The sequence below is a fragment of the Hippoglossus stenolepis genome, chromosome 4, assembly GCF_022539355.2.
Source record: "Hippoglossus stenolepis isolate QCI-W04-F060 chromosome 4, HSTE1.2, whole genome shotgun sequence".
In the NCBI taxonomy this organism is placed as follows: Eukaryota; Metazoa; Chordata; class Actinopteri; order Pleuronectiformes; family Pleuronectidae; genus Hippoglossus; species Hippoglossus stenolepis.
The window spans coordinates 17,855,118-17,872,589 of NC_061486.1; the positions used below are offsets into that span (position 1 = coordinate 17,855,118).

Sequence of the window (17,472 nt, forward strand, 5' to 3'; positions counted from 1 at the left end):
GCATTTACCCTCCTGCAGCCTGATCCCACAATCACCACATTCATTTTCAAATTCAATCCCTCTGTCTTTTGAAATTACTGTGTATAATGTTTACCTTCACCTTCACTGCAAGTTGCCAGTGCTGGTTACATCTTGGAAATTGTAGATGCTGCTTTAAAACAGCTTAATTATGCATAGTCTGGCAGACAAGTACAAGGTACGACTGAAGATTTAAACAGAGATTAAAACAAAAACAAAGCAGCCAATCTAGGAGAAAGGCTTCCATTTTTGTTTTATTTTATTAGAAAATATCCACACACCATAAAAATTACATGTACAAAACTATAAGATTTGAAATTGCTTTATGTACAAATACAAAAGATAAAGCCCAAAGAAAAGGTGAGGGAAACACAGGAGGGGAAAAGTGAAGACAAAGCGTTTGTGGTTTCTTTTCTTTTTTTTAGGGGGTGGGTTGTTTCTACTGGGATGGGTCAAAAGGTTTGAGGCTCTCTGTCTATTTTCTCTTCCACCAACTTACATTTTTGCAGGGGACTGCATCTTGATTTATAATGATGATGATGTTACAGGGGAAATGGCGGTGAATGCAATTATGTGCAAACACGTATGGATAGTACAGATCTGAGATGACACCTGTGGCCCGCATATCCCATTTACAATAACCAGCTTGAATTCTCAGTGAAAGCATAACAGTAACGAAGAGATGCTAATATTGTGCACCTGAAATATTCTGATGACTAATATAAAGGGACGACTGTTTGACGCACATGGAGATGGAATTCTTTCGAAAAACACAACATTAAAGGGGACCCATTATGCTCATTTCCAGCTCAGCATTTTTGAAGTCTGGAACTCAACTCACTTTGTTTCACAGCTCAAAACATGTCCGTGTTTGTCTCAAACGGACTCTAATGAATGGTTGGTATTTTCCTGTCACAGTATGAAAGTTCTTGAGTTATTCAAGTTTTCTCCAGGTACTCCTGCTTATTTGCACACTCCACAGAAATGCAGACTGGTGTTAGATTAATGGGAGACTTTAAATTGACCGACTGGTTGCTCTGCGATACACTGGCTACCTGTGCAGGGTCTACTCCACTTCACCAACCTCACCTACTGTCAGCTGGGAAAGTCTCCCCATAAAGGATAGGCAGTATAGATAATGGATTGATGCCTATTATGCAGCTGCTATGGTGGTTTTCAGACTAAAACAGGAAATCATAGCTCATCTCTATTTGCTTTTGATTAGCTGAACAACCAGAACCTCACAGAGGGGCACTTGTGAGCACCACCACATCCTCTCACCTGTTACACTGAGTAACTAGTCACTACAACTAAGTAACTAACATAATTAATTGGAAGTGGTAACATCTCAAATCCGTCTTTGCATGTTTAACTTTAAATCTGATCTGGAATATGAGGGCACAGAATGAAAATTCACAGCAGCATCGGAATTTAGTCTTACAATCACAAACTGTATATATGCCCCTTTTAATAGGTGTACATTTGGGAAATGTGCTAAATTGCTGACTGAAGTAGAAAATGTCATCAGTCAGGAAACAGTTGTTTGTAAACTGTTGTTCTGCTGTTGCCTAATGACTATATAGTAAACCTGCACAGTAGGTTATTTGTATGCTAGAGTAGACCGTATGGTGTGCTTGGAGTGGATGACCGTATAAATGGTCTGACTTTGGTCTAACAATGCTTACTTTTATTTTTACATCAATATCTGAAACTTTGGCCACATTTAATATTGATATCGTATAAGGGAAAATAAAGAAAAAGCACAATAGGTCCCCTTCAAACCACTGTTAAATGAGCTGTGGAAACGGACTCGGAGAAAATGAAGATTATGAATACAACCTTAAGATGTGAGCGACGCAGGTGGTGCAGCCAAACACAGTCATACAGCAGCTTTCCTGACAATAAACTATTCTGACTTTGAATGTAGAACTTTGTAGCTGTAAACTTGTTTTTTGATGAGAGTAATGATGATGACAACTGTGGAGATGCTTCTAATAAAGATGTTGGATGATATCAGTGATTTGGTTAACTGGTTACCCCACTACTTTATTGTTTCTCTCTTTATCAGTTCTTTTGTCTTTCTGGACTTCAGACACGTGTCTTACCTCCTGGTCAATGGTCTGAAAGAAACAAACACACAGAGAGAAAGAAGACGTTAGTTTACAGTCAGAAACAGGTTAAAACGCTGTGATGCCAATTTGTCTCAACAATGATGTGGTTTTAAGGCAAAAATGAATATTGAATTCATCAACACCTGTTGGCTTCAGGTGAAACATGTTTTCAGCCTCTGGCAAAAAGATGTGTTTAACTGGCAGAAATATGATGTTTTTTCTGGATCAAATTTGTGCTTGTTGTGTGTCACACTGTGTTTGTGTCTCATTCATTTTTCTAGACAAGGCCACAGAGCTTATTTATTCTGGTCCTTTTTGTCAGGCAGTTGCATCTCCCTGGATCAGACCAGTCCAAATGAGCAGCAAAACATACAATTATGAAGAGCACTTATTCACCTTAATTTTTAAGGAGATGGCCATGACAGACAACTTCTTTCTAGAAAACACCTTTGACAAAAACATGTATGACTCACATATTTAGTGTGATTTGTTGGATATCTTTGAAATATTTTTGAAATTTAGAAATCTAACTGACAAACAAACTAACATGACCATTATATGTGACATTATATTTCATAGATTCAATAGATTTGTTGATTTATTGAAATTAAACCATGTGAGGAGTTTAGATGGATAATTATTATTTGCTGGTGCTATTGACCACTCAGATATTTGGTATTTGTAACTCAGACTACACATTGGAAGACGTCTGATACAAAAAAAGGTTAGAAACTACTGGTATAATCTACTAATGAATCTGCAACATACCAAAAGGTCAAGAAATGTCTAACAAAGAATGGCTTGTCCAATTTCCATGAGTCAGATTTCATTAAACAGCGAAACGTAGGGGATTCCCCCCCACCGTTTTCCCTGCAAACACAGAATCCTTGTTGAAAAAGCCTTGAATCCAGAAACGCTATGAAAACCACATGAAGGAAGCTGTCGATTTCCCTGTTCAAACAAATTATTAAATGTATTCTGCTAAGTGACTATAGATTAATGGGGTAAAATGTGACAGAAGGCAGTTGGCCGGCCCAACATCCCCCTTGTCAAACTCAAACACCGCTGGCCTCATTATTGGAGTAATGCGTGCATGTTAAAATGATTAGCTGTCAAACTGTACACCGTCCTCCTGGGGAAAACCTGCTGCTATTCTCCAAGTGTGCATTGAGTCGTTGGCAGAAACACTGACACAGTTGGATGTTGTTGGTCAAAAATAAATAAATTGTCAAAGCAAATGCTTCTAGCAGTTCTCCACTGTACCATGAAATGACAGACAAAATACAGATTTTTCAAATAAACAAGGAATAGTAAATATCAGGATAGTGACTACCCAGGGTATTATAAAACTATAACTATTTAATTAGTTACTTGACAAATAAAAAGTTTGGGCCAAAGCAAACATTTAATGTTATAATTGCAGTGAAATAAAAACACTCATTGCTGCTTCTGTGGCAATACCATATGGTGCCAGTAATATTTACCTCAGTAAACCACTGTTAAGAATAGACAGCTTTTAAGGCTTCTAGAAAGGTAAAATGTTTTGTTAAATCCTGTAGAAGTCAGCTGTTGTACAGGTAATATTAGAGGTTACTATTCTACAATGTATGTAACCCAGTCAACAGTTTCTGAATGAACCTGTGGTCCAAGCTCAGAGGCGTATTTGTGGTTTGGGACTCTAAAGGCAGATGAAATACATTTTTTAAGCTAGACTCACATTTTTATGATACACTGAATAACCTCTGTGAGTAATGAGTGGCACCAGTGGCCGGGAGCAGATTTTTTTGTTTTACAATGAGACAGGTTATCCACTGTTGTAACCCACCTCATTTAATACCTGATTCATGACAGAACAATTAATTAGGCGTAGTTCCATTTAACTACTTCCCTTTAATGTCATTCATCCACCTGTCTGAATGACATTGGCACAGAGTGCTGGGTAGCACGGTGCAGCACGTCAGCACCGGTCTCTGCCCTTCAGTGAGGTTTAAAGTGACGTTCCCTGAGATATGCACTCTTCACTGCAGATTTCATTAAATGTTGGTCAGAGTGATTAAACCACTGCCAGCCCTTCCTAATGCACTGCAACATGTGCATGAGTTGTACTGACAAAGAGAAATGAAAGCACCCTCTGATAAAAGCGTTCCTGTTAATGTGAACCATAATTTTATCTGACGTATATTTTAATCATGCTTCAACTTCCACTGATGATTATTTAGAAGACGTCAAATCCCATCTGAACAGGGATGAAATTACACTAATGTGTTTTCAAGATAAAGTTTAGCAAAGACTTCAGACAGCTTATCCAAGATATATAGCTAAAATAAAGCATTGATTAGCTTTATATAGTCCTCTTGTGCCTGCTTTTGTTATTTAAAGCAGCTGATCATCCAAACTTATATATAAACCACATACTTGAACAGAAATAAAGCAAACATTTTAGGAAAACCATTGGCAATGAAATCTTCACTGCAGATAAAACAGGTAGGATGAACACAAAGTTGTCTCTGCATTTAGCAGCGAGTCTCAAGAACACGATATAAATTAGAGATGAGGCAAAACACCAAACAGGAATCCCCTACAAAACTAATAATTGATACAAAACAAACTAAAGATGTGTCCTTCCTCTATCTTTACCATCAGAACCAGACAAACAAGATGCCGAGCCTAACCTTTCACTGCAGCATAACACTGCAACACAACACTGTAATAAATACAACATTTGCAACAAAACAAAGGAAAACATCAAAAGCCTCTGACTCCAGGGTTTTGTTCAATCTGACATTTCAGAACAAACCCTTGTTTCTCAATACTAAACTTTACCCTGACACCATTATTTGTTTTGAATCCGCCAAACTGCCAATATGCACTACAGAAAATGTTATGTTTGTAACACCTAAAGAAAATACTAAAATCTCCGAATCCAGCACCTTAGCCTGTCGCCACCATCTCATTCACTCCCAATACAGATATACTGCATCAGCATTTTCAGTATAAAGCTGCCAATATCACAGCCCAAGAGCCAGAGTGGAGCTAAATCCATAAACCTGCACAATATTTTAATCCAAGAACAGATCTATTTTATCTCCTTCCTGCAGGAGTAAATAGGTTTCTGCAGACAGAAACCCAAAGGTGCTAACTCCACGTCCTTCCAGTTGATGTGCAAATGACTTGCACTGTCGATGATTTAGTGAATATTTCAATATAAGTTTAAATTATTTTGAGACGTAAAATACACTTTAACAAGTGACAAATATATAAATAACACAACACACCTTGTTGAAATTATGTGTGGAAATGCCTGGAATTTAATCTACTCATATTCACTTTCCTCACACCACTGTCACCACACACTACGCTGCTCCTGCTGAGAAGTACACTTGCGCACAGTGCAGTTACAACCATGCAAATGTTCACACCTTAAATAGAGTTTACAGATATTGGGAAAACACAGCTGCCGCCATTTATATGTAAATAGCTCAAGGTATTTTCTGTTTTGCTGTATCATTTTGTAACCTGCTGACTCATGCTATCCCCATTTGTTCCTTTCCTCCTTGTTCTTTTCCCCTTCATTTGTTAGCATTTGTATCCTGAGGGTGCGCCGTGCACACAAACACACGTACTCATGCTCCTCTGGCTCGCAACACAATGGACCTTTGCACATCCTCGCATCACTAAATGTCAGCCAGTATCGGTTGCTATTGTGTTCAATTTGTACATGGATATAAATATAATCTCTGCTGCTTATTTGCATTACATGCTTTCAGTGTGTATTAACGATTATTCCCAAGCCTGAAGCACAAGTTTAAATCATGTGTGCTGCGGTGTGCATGTGTCACAGATGAGCACTATAAAAGAACACCACCACATTCAGCGGTGTTTCATCCTTTAAGCATCAGTAACGTAGACAGTGCACCATGGATAGTGTTTTCTAATAGGTAACTACCCAGTGTTGTGGGGACAACCAGTGACACAGGACTCACACGTACATGTTGGAGGGTTCAGCTGAAACGCTGCTCATTCACTTTGAATGGGGTGATATCATGCGTTGCTGAACTGCGTTGTGGTTAATTTGCTCTGTGCTGCGTAAGACAAAAGTTGTGCAGAGTAAAATTTTCATACAGAAGCACCGGCCAATCGAGTCGTGTTTCAATAATCAAATCATATTGATGCAAAAGAGCCGGCGGATGCAGGTGGCTAACCTATGTCCTTCTGGTTTGGGATTTGAATTCCTGTGCAATATAGCATTGTGTTGATAGCTAGCATGGCTAGCACCAAAGCTATCTTGTGTGTCCTTAACATTAAGCTGTGATCGTTGTGGTTGTTACGATCACGTCAGCAGTAAGCATTAGGCACGCCCACTGGCAACACATGCATCTGAGTCCTGTGTGATGGTCTCTGTCTTTATTTCAAAACACAAAATTACACAAAACCTTTATTGTTCCATCAGTAATAACAGCAATGAATCCCCCAGGCAGGTTATGAGCTAGTTCATTATAGTTATCTTTTTATACAACTATGACTGTGTGTGTGTGTGTGTGTGTGTGTGTGTGTTATCCTGAACAACATGGCACAAATCTTTGTTTCCCTCACAATTGATGAGGAACTAATGACAGTCAGGCACTAATGTCAATAGTCATCTAATCTTAGGACAAAGTTCTTCTTTCTGTTTCCTGTGCGTCATAGATATAACAAATATTAAATTTATATTCTCATTTCTTTCCGTTTATGAAAGTGAAAATAAGAACTCGGTCTATCACATTTTCAAAAGGTTCAAATGAAATTGAACTCGGAGGTAATTCATGCAGCCCTGTACAACCTACTGCCCCTGCACCCAATTCAGTTCTGTCATTGTCCTAATAAGAATGAGCTTTAATTTACTCATAGGTCAATAGGACAGTGTTAAGTCAAGCTTAATAGATAGAGAATTTTTACGAGCGATACCTAAACAAGGTAAACTGCTCTAAACAATGTTATTTGTATCATCTTTCTTCACATTTAAATAAGCATAACATTATCAAATAAATAGTGACTACCCTCAAAAGAGTTATATATTTCTTTAATGTCTTTTCCCTCAAATATGTTTACCAAATATCTGTTGTGTCTGATTGCTCTGCAACAGACAGATCTGTTGGGAAGAAGTGACATTTTATTTTATTTGAGCCCCACAAACCCATAGAGAATGATCTGGGAATCATTTGATATTCACATGTCTATTGAACTCCTCAGTTCAATACTACATGTGAACTGTTGCATGGTCTTGTTCCACTTGATTTGACATCTTCCACCTGTGGCCATTTTGCAGCAGTATGTATGAGCCCCTGCCAGCAACCATTTAGTTGATTTGATTTACAGTGGCTACAACAGCTTGGTGAGAATAGACTGTGGCTTTTATAACAACCTCACTGTAGGGAATAAGGCTGAGGCTGCTCCGTGTGTGGGAGCTGATGGTCCGAGCTATCTCCAATTTAAGCCCCATGCCACTTCTGGTGGTCGTGACATAGACATGGTCATGCATACATTACTGCGTTTGACACATGCGCACTTACACATATAAATAATATATCAGTCATAAAAAACACCCTGAGCTCTCCGACACGTCACAGCTGGATGCTGCACTTATAGCGCCGGACTTTCCAGCTGTGTGAGTGAGAGGATTCACAAGAAGATAAAGGCAAAGGACACGTGCGGCGCCTATATGGAAAGAGAGAGTGCATCTCCCTTCTGTATAAAGGCGCGTATGTATAAGTGTGTGCACCCTAGTGTTGTCTGTCCTGTGGTCATATGTGATGTGTGTCCTACAAGTGCATGACAAGGTGAACACTGCCTGAGCAAAGGAAGCGGGAGGGGAGACGATTAAAGTGGGAAGGAAGTGCAGAGCGGGGAGGCAGGAAGCAGGGAGAATAAGAGTGAACAGAGGGGGGGAAGATGGAAGAGGTTCAGGTGTAAATGTACTACGAGTTGGAGAGAGGAATAAAGTGAAAACACGGGGGGGAAATGTTAAAAATAGATCATACAAGGGTAAGAAGGAAACAGGACGACTGTAGGGCTCAGTGAGATGAATCAAAATGATCATATATGCGCTGGTTGAGCACATGATCTTGGTATATACAGGTGCCACAGTGATGATGTTCTCCTGCCTATATGGCTCTTTTAATTATACTGTTGTGGAGTGAAACGAGGGAGGGAGACTGTACAAGATAAGCAGCTTTATAAATACAAAAGAGGGAGAGTAGAAAAGGGGGAAAAGACGAGGATTAAAAGGAGAAGGTGGAGGAAGAGAACAAGAAGAGATGTCAGGACGACCAGCGAGAGTGAAGGAGGTGGAGAGGCAGGACAAAATGAAAAGAGGTGGAAACAGAAGGAGTGGGATGTGTATTGAGCTCCAGCTGGATTGTGCTATGAAGTGTCTTTGGTCCCTCAGACAGAAGAGATGGTATTATGAAAAATAGATGACACAACACTCTCTCACACACACACACACAGACCTACACATTGCATGTTTATTTCTGTGCACATTTCTTGTGTGACTCCGCTCCAATTGAATTTGTTATAAGACGAGATCTTGTCAGCGAGCCAGAAGATGTACTCAGCTGAACGAATACGTCAACGCGAGTCAAAAGAGATTTTCCTGGAAGCATCCTGTGACCTCCCATTGACGTGTGTATATTTGCGAGGACAATATGAATTTATTGAGAACGTGTGAATGCTTTGGCATGAATGAGTGTGTGTCTGTTCTAACACCATTCAGTGGATGGGTTTATGTGTCAGTCATGCTAAAAGTTGACATTTCTGTCAGTCGCCCATTGAGGAAAAGCACCAGGAAAGCTGTGAATACTCATCTATTCTAAACAGTCTTTAAAAAATGTTGGTTATTGGAATATTGTTCAACAAATTGCTAGGACACAGTCGTACAATCTTAAAACCTAGTGTTTTGTACGCAAATATCTAAAAAGATTCTGCAGAAGATCTTGCTCTGTGTGAGTTTGTGGAAGCCAGCATTTTTCTACTGCTTAAAGTCACTGCTGTCAATTCGTGTGGTCAATTAAAGTCTACAGCCCGCATCCATATATCGTCAATGCAAAAAATATAACGTTCTCATTTCAAGAAAAGAATAAAAGTAAATAACAGCATACTGTTCTCTCAGTTTGTGTGTGGGGGTGTGAACCCATGGGTGTCGGACTGAGTCGATTACTTTAGTGAAACTAAAAGTCAATCAACTTCTTTTGTAACATTGACAGAAAATGAATCATCAATCAGATCGTGTTACATAGAACCGCCATCAGTGTAAATGATTGTTGTTGACAAGGAGAGCAGGTATGCTCTTTCTTAATTGTGTTCCACAGCAATAACTGATGCTTGTTATCTGTCCATTATGGCACTTTATATAATACAAATTAAACATTACATTTATATCTCAAGGGGTGGGTTTGTACTTGTGCAAATAGCATGAACAATAGAACATGAGGACTCACATATCATCACACCTGCAGTGCTGCGGTGAACTGAGTATAACAGAGTTATAGCCATAGTTTGTCATGCAGTTTCATAACGATCCATATTTTTTTACACTTATCATAAAAACATTTTCTAACTTAGTGCTGTTGCTTCATTGTATTGCTGTGTGTAGCACTCTTTGCTTAGCTGATGCTTACTCTCTATACACATCAACCCATCTGTTATAGTCAGTCTGCCCATCGGCAGCACAAGGAGAAATCCCACCATGTCAGTGGGCTGTCAAATCGTCAATAAGGTTTAATCCATACTCGGCAGGCAGGCAAAATTCTTGAGAACATCTGCCCTTTCCTTTCAGTCCAGTGCTCATGAGAGTGAACTGTGTCCATGTTTTCAATAATCAACCCTAGTCCTACCTCAGTCCTCATCATAATGGAAACCTTGTGTCCTGGTTTTTATTCAGAAATAGAAACCTACCCACATGCTGTGAGTTTAGTTTTGTACACACTTTGTTAGCTGCAGAGATAGCACCTCGCTAAAGAGGCAAGCCTCAGGACTCACATCTGATTAGAAATAATTCATAGTTCATACTTCAGTCAAAATACTTCACCCTTAGTTCACCCGCATGTGCAACAGAGCCTGAGCCACAGGTACAGTACACACAGATGCAGGTGTTAAACATGTGGTCTGAGAACTGCTGAGAACTGCTGAGAACTGCATGCCCCTCACAGGGAGTGAGATTTCCCCGCCTGTGTGAAGGTAAAAACTTCCACTGGGCCAAAGACACAATCACTCTCAGAGAAAAAGAGCGAGTGAGTGAGCAAAAAGGAGAGAGAGAGTGAGCGAGGCAAAGAGCACTGCACAAGAAGCACATTGCAAAACACAAGTCCAGAGACCTTATACGTTATTTTGAGAAGTTTGGAGAAAAAAAAAGTTAATTATGAAACTGTGGCGGGACAAATTACACTATGCTGCCAACCGCAATTAATGGGAAACACTGACACATTAAAACAAACTTCATAAAAATCCATAATAAGCAAGTTATTGAGCCAGTGTATCCATTTATGCTGAGTAGAGAGCAGTGACATTGTTATTAGATTAACACAGGTTCGACACTACAGGATCCAGGGAATAATAAGGAAGGGACAACTCACGTCTGTGTTTGGTGAATTATTTGGGGAAAGAAACTGTTTCATTTGATTATAAAATGTGCTTTTGCTCACCTCCAATAAATTAGCAAATGTATTTTGATGTTAAAAATCTGTGCAGCCTGCGGACAGGGTGTGTTGAATTCTGCAACATCAGACATCAGTCTCTGTCCATGACCAAAGAGTTATTGCTGACCTCCTGCTGTACAAAGTCCATCCCTGAGGCTGTGTTGTAAGCTCATAAACATATCCTTTCCTAGCATATTAAATTCTCCGCCAGTGTTCGATCTCTGCTTCGGGCAGGCAGCAAAGAAACTCGAGATATCTAATGGACGGACAAGGAAAGATGGAGACAAAAGACAGAAGAGAGATGAGGATGAAATAAGGAGTGACTCAGATGCTTAAAAGGCCAGAAACAAACAGGAGGGGAGGATGCATTTGCTGTTGCCTGTCGTGATATTTTCAGTAGAGCGCAGTAACGAAGCAGACGGTTTAGCCAGGGTGGCTTTCTAATTGTCTAGCTGACAGCAATTAGATGGCTCTCGTAAAAGCACTGCCCTCATTAGGTTACACACCACTCGCGGCAGGAGGAGCTGCAGCAGAGTGAAAGTGTGTCTTAAACTACGGGGCAGGACCCTAAAATTGGTAGATGGCCAAGGTGACTGGCGGTGTGTTACCATATGTCACCGTAATTAATGAGCCTGGGTGTTTGGGTGAGAGAACTTGTCATTTGGCTGCTTGTTTGGTTGAGTTAATGGGCTAATCAGCAGATTACTCACCTGTGGAAGGGTGCCTGGAGAGATGGGACAGAGGCTGGTAAAGGTCCTTTAAGGTCCTCACTGGTCCCACCCAGTGGAAAAACATAGATAAGGGACCAGAGCAGAAGAGAGCACAGGCTAGACCAAAAGGTAATGAGTTGGTCTAGTGTAGTCCAGTTTAGATTGTAATAGTCCATTATCAGTGTGTAACTGGAGGTCAGGCTCCACTGGGTCCAGTGTGATTCAGCTCTGTCCAGGTCAAACCAGTTCAGTTCAGGTTTCCTTGTTGTGTATGCTGTGTGTGTGTGCTTCTGACTGAGAGATAACAGGGTTCGGTCAAGGTTAAGATCCAGCTCAGCTCGCTTCAGTTCAGCAGAGTTGCATTGTGGAGCAACTGAGAGTCGGCCTCAACGGTGAGCTGATATTTAACATTTGTTCATATCCATAACCAAACCCATCCAGACACATTTGAACGTTTGAACGTATTCCCTTCCTGTCCATGCAGTCGACCGTAAGGTATATCCAGGTTGCTTGTGATTATCTGAGCGTCCGACTGTTACTGGTTCACCACACATTTCCTGTGTGTACCGTCCACCCAGTATCTGTCCGTGCATGTGGCTGCTGCTCGAGGTGGTGAGAAGTTCATTCATGTTTTCTTTTTTTATTGGTTGAGACATTCTCATATGCCTCTATTTGTTTTCTGTGCACATTGTATCCATTTCCACGCTCATCCACATGATTCAAAGTGGAAAATTCTGCATCTAGCGAGTGCCGCTCCATTTAAAGTAAGTAAGATGACCACACAGACGGCTTAATCCTGCAGCAGCTGGCCAATCAGCAGCCATCCGAAACCGGGCCTTGACACAGTCTGTCGTCCAATCCAGACACGAGAACCAGGATAAGCAGCGTAAAGTAAACCAGACAGTTCAGGTCTATAACCCCATGATATTCATGGACACAAAGTAATGGGTAGAGTAAATGGGAGATACAGGGAAGGGGAGCTATAGGGCCATTTTTTTCTTTAGAGTTTTCACCAGCTTTTCCCCAGTGGTGACGTTCATTCTTCACATCTGCCACCCAGAAAAACATCATCAGGGTTCTAGAAAAGAGCAAGAGAAGAACAAATACACTTTAAAATGGAGCAACAAAAACAGCACATTAGGCTAGAAGGTAAACATGACAAAAGGGTAAGGATATTGTGTTCTAAAAGTAAATATTTAGGACAGGAAGGTTAAAGAAATAATCTGGGATCTGGAACAGTACATCAGGTCTTGACAAAAGGATAAAAAACAAAAAGTTTTGTTGAAAAACACTGAGCTGCAGAGGTCTAGAAGACACAATTTAGCACCGTCTACAACATTTTGAACAGTATTAAGAATATTTATGCTTCAAGCTTGTTGGGAGAACATAATAAACCTTTTAGGGGCTTTAACTTCTGTTGTTTTGTGTCTCGAGTTGAACTTGATCCTATCCACAGGCCATATTTATAAAGATTCTCTGAGGAGGCTGTTTTGTTTGTTTTCAGAACCTTGCCTTGACTTAAAAGTTTAAGAAAAGCTAATATTCACAGAAAACTTTAATATTATTGTGACAAAATTACCTCCCAAGGGGAAGCAGAACAAAATTAGACAAAAATGTAATTGTAGGAAGTGACTTTGTGGCAGACATCAGGCTTCTCTCGGAGAAAAAAGACGCGGTTCGCAGTTCAGAATGTTTAAACACTTTTGGATGCAGTCACATTTTATAAAGGCTCTTTTCTATTTAACAGAAAGGTTTTCAAATGTCATTTAGGAAGAAAAATCAATTCTATTTAATTTTCTAACATCTTACGATCTGATTGTTTTGCTTCGTGAGAGCTGTTTGAGTGTCACGGCTGTAGAGGCGGGATACATTGCATATATCTGCGTAAGCAACGTCTGCTTACATGGGAAAGCAGAGCCATACGGCAGGTTAAAGAATGATGAAGCCGGTACTTGATGTGGCAGTACATTGCCACAGCTGTTATTTGTAATGTGTATATTTGTCAGGAGGGTATTTTTTAACTGCATTTGTCAGAGGGAATATTTCTTAACTGCGTTTATGTACAGCCAGTGCTCATTGTGTCAGTTTAAGAATGAAGCACAGTCTTCTTAATGCCTCAGCATGTATTCATCCATCACAACCACTGCACATCTCCACTGTCTTCTCCTCCATCACCCTCTACTCCTCTCCCCTCTTCTTCTCCATCATCCTTTTGTACCATGCACATGGATGAAGGAGATGGTGGAGCGTTTGGAGTGTGAGTGGTGAACAGATGGATAGAAAGGACATAGGAAAACAAATACAACAAAACAAACAACAAAACAAAATAACTAGACAGGTAAAGGTTTTGTAAATAAGAGAAAAAATACGTGACAGCATGAGTCAGAGGGAGGGTATTTATACAAATAAAATTATGAAAACTGATAAAAAGAATAAATAAATGAAAAGATGGAAGTAAAAACAAAGTACAGGTATTGTTAATAAGGGAAGGGAGATCCAGTGGATAATAGAAATAAGACCTCAAAGGGCACATGAAAGACTCAGAAATATGCAGTCAATCAGTAATCAATAAACACAAAGCTGGTAAAAGTTATTTTAAGGAGAACTGAGACTGCATCAAAAAAACTAAAAAACCTCACCTCCTCTAGTGGTATCTAACCATGCAGTTAGTTTCGTCATGCAATGGGTTTAATCTCTGCCTTGACCCTGATACAATAAAGGAGAATGTCTGTGTTGCTGTAACACAAATTACAAAAAAGAAATCTGCGGGTTTTTTTCAAAATCCATGTCTCTTATCACTTTTGATTGTGAAAAAGACAGAGGCAGTTTTCCAAATGAATGGTTTCTTTCAATACAGGCTGTAATTTCCGTTTTCTCCTTGTCTCTGTGTGGGGTTTCTCCAGGTACTTCTTCCCACAGTTACACAGATTGGAGTTAGGTTAATTGTATTATTTAAATCGCCCATAGGTGTAAATGTGAGTGTGAAAGGTGGTTTGTCTCTGTGTTGGTCCTGTGATGGGCTGGCGACCTGTCAGGGATGTAGCTTGCCTCTTGCACATTGTCGGCTAAGATTGGCTCCAGCCCCCCAGCGACCCTTAAAGGATAAGCAGGATGGATAATAGATGGATGGATCTTACCAACAGCTCCTTGAACTAGGGAGTTGTCAACATTTATACTTCAGAAATTACTTGAACAGTTGAGGTGGGCATCTAGTAAGAATGCCTTCTGGGCACCTCCCTTTTGGAGGATTACCAGGCTTGCCCAAACAGGAGGCGACCCCAGGGTGGACCCAGAACTCGCTTGAGGGACTACATATCCTTATATATTTAGCCTGGGAACGCCTGGATCCTCCAGAAAGAGCATTGAACCGTGGCAAGGGAGAGGGATGTCTGGAATACCCTACTTGGCAGACTACCTCCGCAACCCAAGCCCGGATAAGCAGAAGACGGATGGATGGAAATTACTAGATTCACTTGATCATGACTTTATTGTAAAAGGGCGGAGACAGGAATGTAAAGGATGCATATCTGAAAACCTCTGCACAAAAAAAGCCACTAGAGGAAAGTAACTAATTGTTTTTTTTAATGTTTGTGTGAACTGAACTGACTAGAAAACAATAAACCCTTAAAAGAAAGGGTCAAATGGCAGCATGCTACAAAGGATTGAGGCGTAAGTAGGCAAAGACAAGAGACGGGGGGGGGAACTGTGACTATAAGATAAAAAAACACATCCAGGGAGAGCTCAAGTTTTTGGTTCCAGTCATTACTCTTTCTGTGTAGTGTTGGTGCAATCTCTTTGTGAGGCCAAGAGACCTTCAGATCATAAAGTCTCTCCATTCGACAGTACGAGGTCGCCTGTCGTCTGCTGCTGGAGGCGTCCAAGAAATAGAAAGAGACAGAGAGGAGGGACATGGAGAGAGAAAGACAGGAAACAGAGCCGAAAGCGGCAAAAACAGTGAGAGACGTGGTGAGAAACAGTAAGAAACAGAGGAAAAACACTGACACAGATACAACGGGAAAAGGGGGGGAGGGAGAAAAAAAAACATCAAGGCAAGTAGAGTGTGGGTAAAAAAGGAAAATTTGGGGTGGGGGGCAGAGAGAGCTTGAGAAACACAGCAGGAGGGGAAGAGAGAGGGAGATTCGGAAAAATGAATTCAGAGAGACAAGCATGGTGAAGAATAAGGTCGGGTATACGGGATGGAACTTAGAGGAGTGATGATAAATTCAAACACATGGAGGACAGACAGACTGCCGGGTCATGGGTGGGCCATGGGGAGAACACACACTTGCACTTCACACAGAGTCACACACATCTTTGGGTTATCCTCAACTGTTTTCCTGCCTTGGCTTAAACTCGTGGGAATATTTGAATTGGCTCAAGGCGGTTAAACCTTGTACACAACAACACCAAAATAATATGCAGCTACCTGAAGGGATTTGTTATTTTACCTTTGGCTTACAGACGCACACAACAAGGGTTTTGGTCTCTTACCCCTTACCCCTAAAATATAATGTTTTACCGACCTTTTTTATTTCTTATTTTACATAAGGACTGTGAAGAGCGAGTTGTCCCCATAGATGGATTAAAACATCACACATTCAGTGGTTGGTTGGCTGTTGGCATTAACATAATGTTTACATCATGCATATAATTACTGCTAATGAAGATGGAAAAGTCCACACTTATTATTTCGATTCAGAAGAGCTACTTCTGTTACAAGCACAGACTGTATATAAAGATGGACGACATGACTGCTCCCCAAGAGTGAAGCCAACATATCTCATCACCGCCTATTGGCTGGTCCCAGTATTCGTCATGAACCCCACCTCCTCCTTGTTAGTGGATGGGATATGGGCCAAACTAAAAACTCAAATTTCATTTTCTTTTCTATCATTTATGGTAGTTGTTATCAGGCGGATGTCTGTGCAAGTGTTCATTGTTCTGGTAAGCTTTGTTTCTATTTGATATGATAAAACAGGGTGAAACATCGTGATTGACAGCTGAGACTGTGACTTGTGATTGGTGGAACATGCGCATGATCAGGATCTCGCTACCACAGCTCCATCCCTCGATCGCTAGCGTGCAGAAAATGGCTCAAAATGTTGTCTTTGTTGCAAGGTGGCAGCATGTCCACAATATTTTGCCTTCATTTCTGGATAGTATGAGAAAGATTTGTCCATCTTTATATACAGTCTAGAGTCATCAGCTGAACTTTAAGCTCCATTCTAACAAAGTTTTCTACCATTTGATTCAATTGTAATTACTTACAGATAGGGTTGGTTGTTTTCCCAATCATTATTAATACAGTACACACATAGTGCACTGATACAGTAGGAAGTATTACCACATCCATGCCTTTTCTCAAGGCCCAGGAATATAGGTCCTGAAGTGATTCCCTTTAGTGCACAACATTCAGTCTTATTGTGAATATAGAAATATAAGGTTAGCATTCTAAATGAGCCAGATTCTAAATTAACTTTGGAAAACATCCCTGTAATGCATCACTTAATATCCAGAAATTTGCATTAACTTCAAACTTGAAGTGAGGATTGTGACTTTCTCCTGTTCGTTACACCGGACTAGATCACTTTGGGGTTGTCCAGTAAGAGCAAACAGTAGAAAGCTAACAAAAGGAAAACTATCACCCACAATGGGCCTGTGCCTTCATGGTGGATCACATTTTTGACAACCGTAAGCCTTTAATGGGGTCTCTCTGTGTATCTGTCAGTTGCTCTGTTCCTCTGGCACTCTGACTCACTGCGGCTCTCTCTCAGATCAGATCAATGTTGCCTTTCTCTGCAATGCAGCAACCAGTGAAACACATCACAGACATGGCTACACCCTGAGAAAGCCCAACAGCCTCTGTACTAACACATGAGTATTATCCCTCATTGTAGTTTGCCCTCAAAGTGCCAATGATCCTAGAATCAAAGCGAAGAAACAAAGAACACAAAGGCCATG

General features: G+C 40.5%; 1 protein-coding gene across 5 annotated transcripts in view; it reads right to left on the minus strand.

The window, feature by feature from the left end:
* Positions 1-300: 300 nt before the first annotated feature.
* zgc:172282 (leucine-rich repeat and fibronectin type III domain-containing protein 1-like protein) overlaps positions 301-17,472 on the minus strand; it is a 93,513-nt gene continuing 76,341 nt past the window's right edge. Inside the window, exons 9-11 of one of the 5 annotated variants that reach the window (XM_035155439.2) lie at positions 15,324-15,375; positions 11,512-12,589; positions 301-2,138 (exon numbers count right to left, since the gene is read on the minus strand). In XM_035155439.2, coding sequence (XP_035011330.1) covers positions 15,326-15,375 — 50 coding nt within the window. In that variant the 3' untranslated portion in view covers positions 301-2,138; positions 11,512-12,589; positions 15,324-15,325. Of the gene's footprint in view, positions 2,139-11,511; positions 12,590-15,277; positions 15,379-17,472 lie in introns of all 5 variants that reach the window. The other 4 variants (XM_035155438.2, XM_035155437.2, XM_035155436.2 and 1 more) reach the window with 4 other exon arrangements.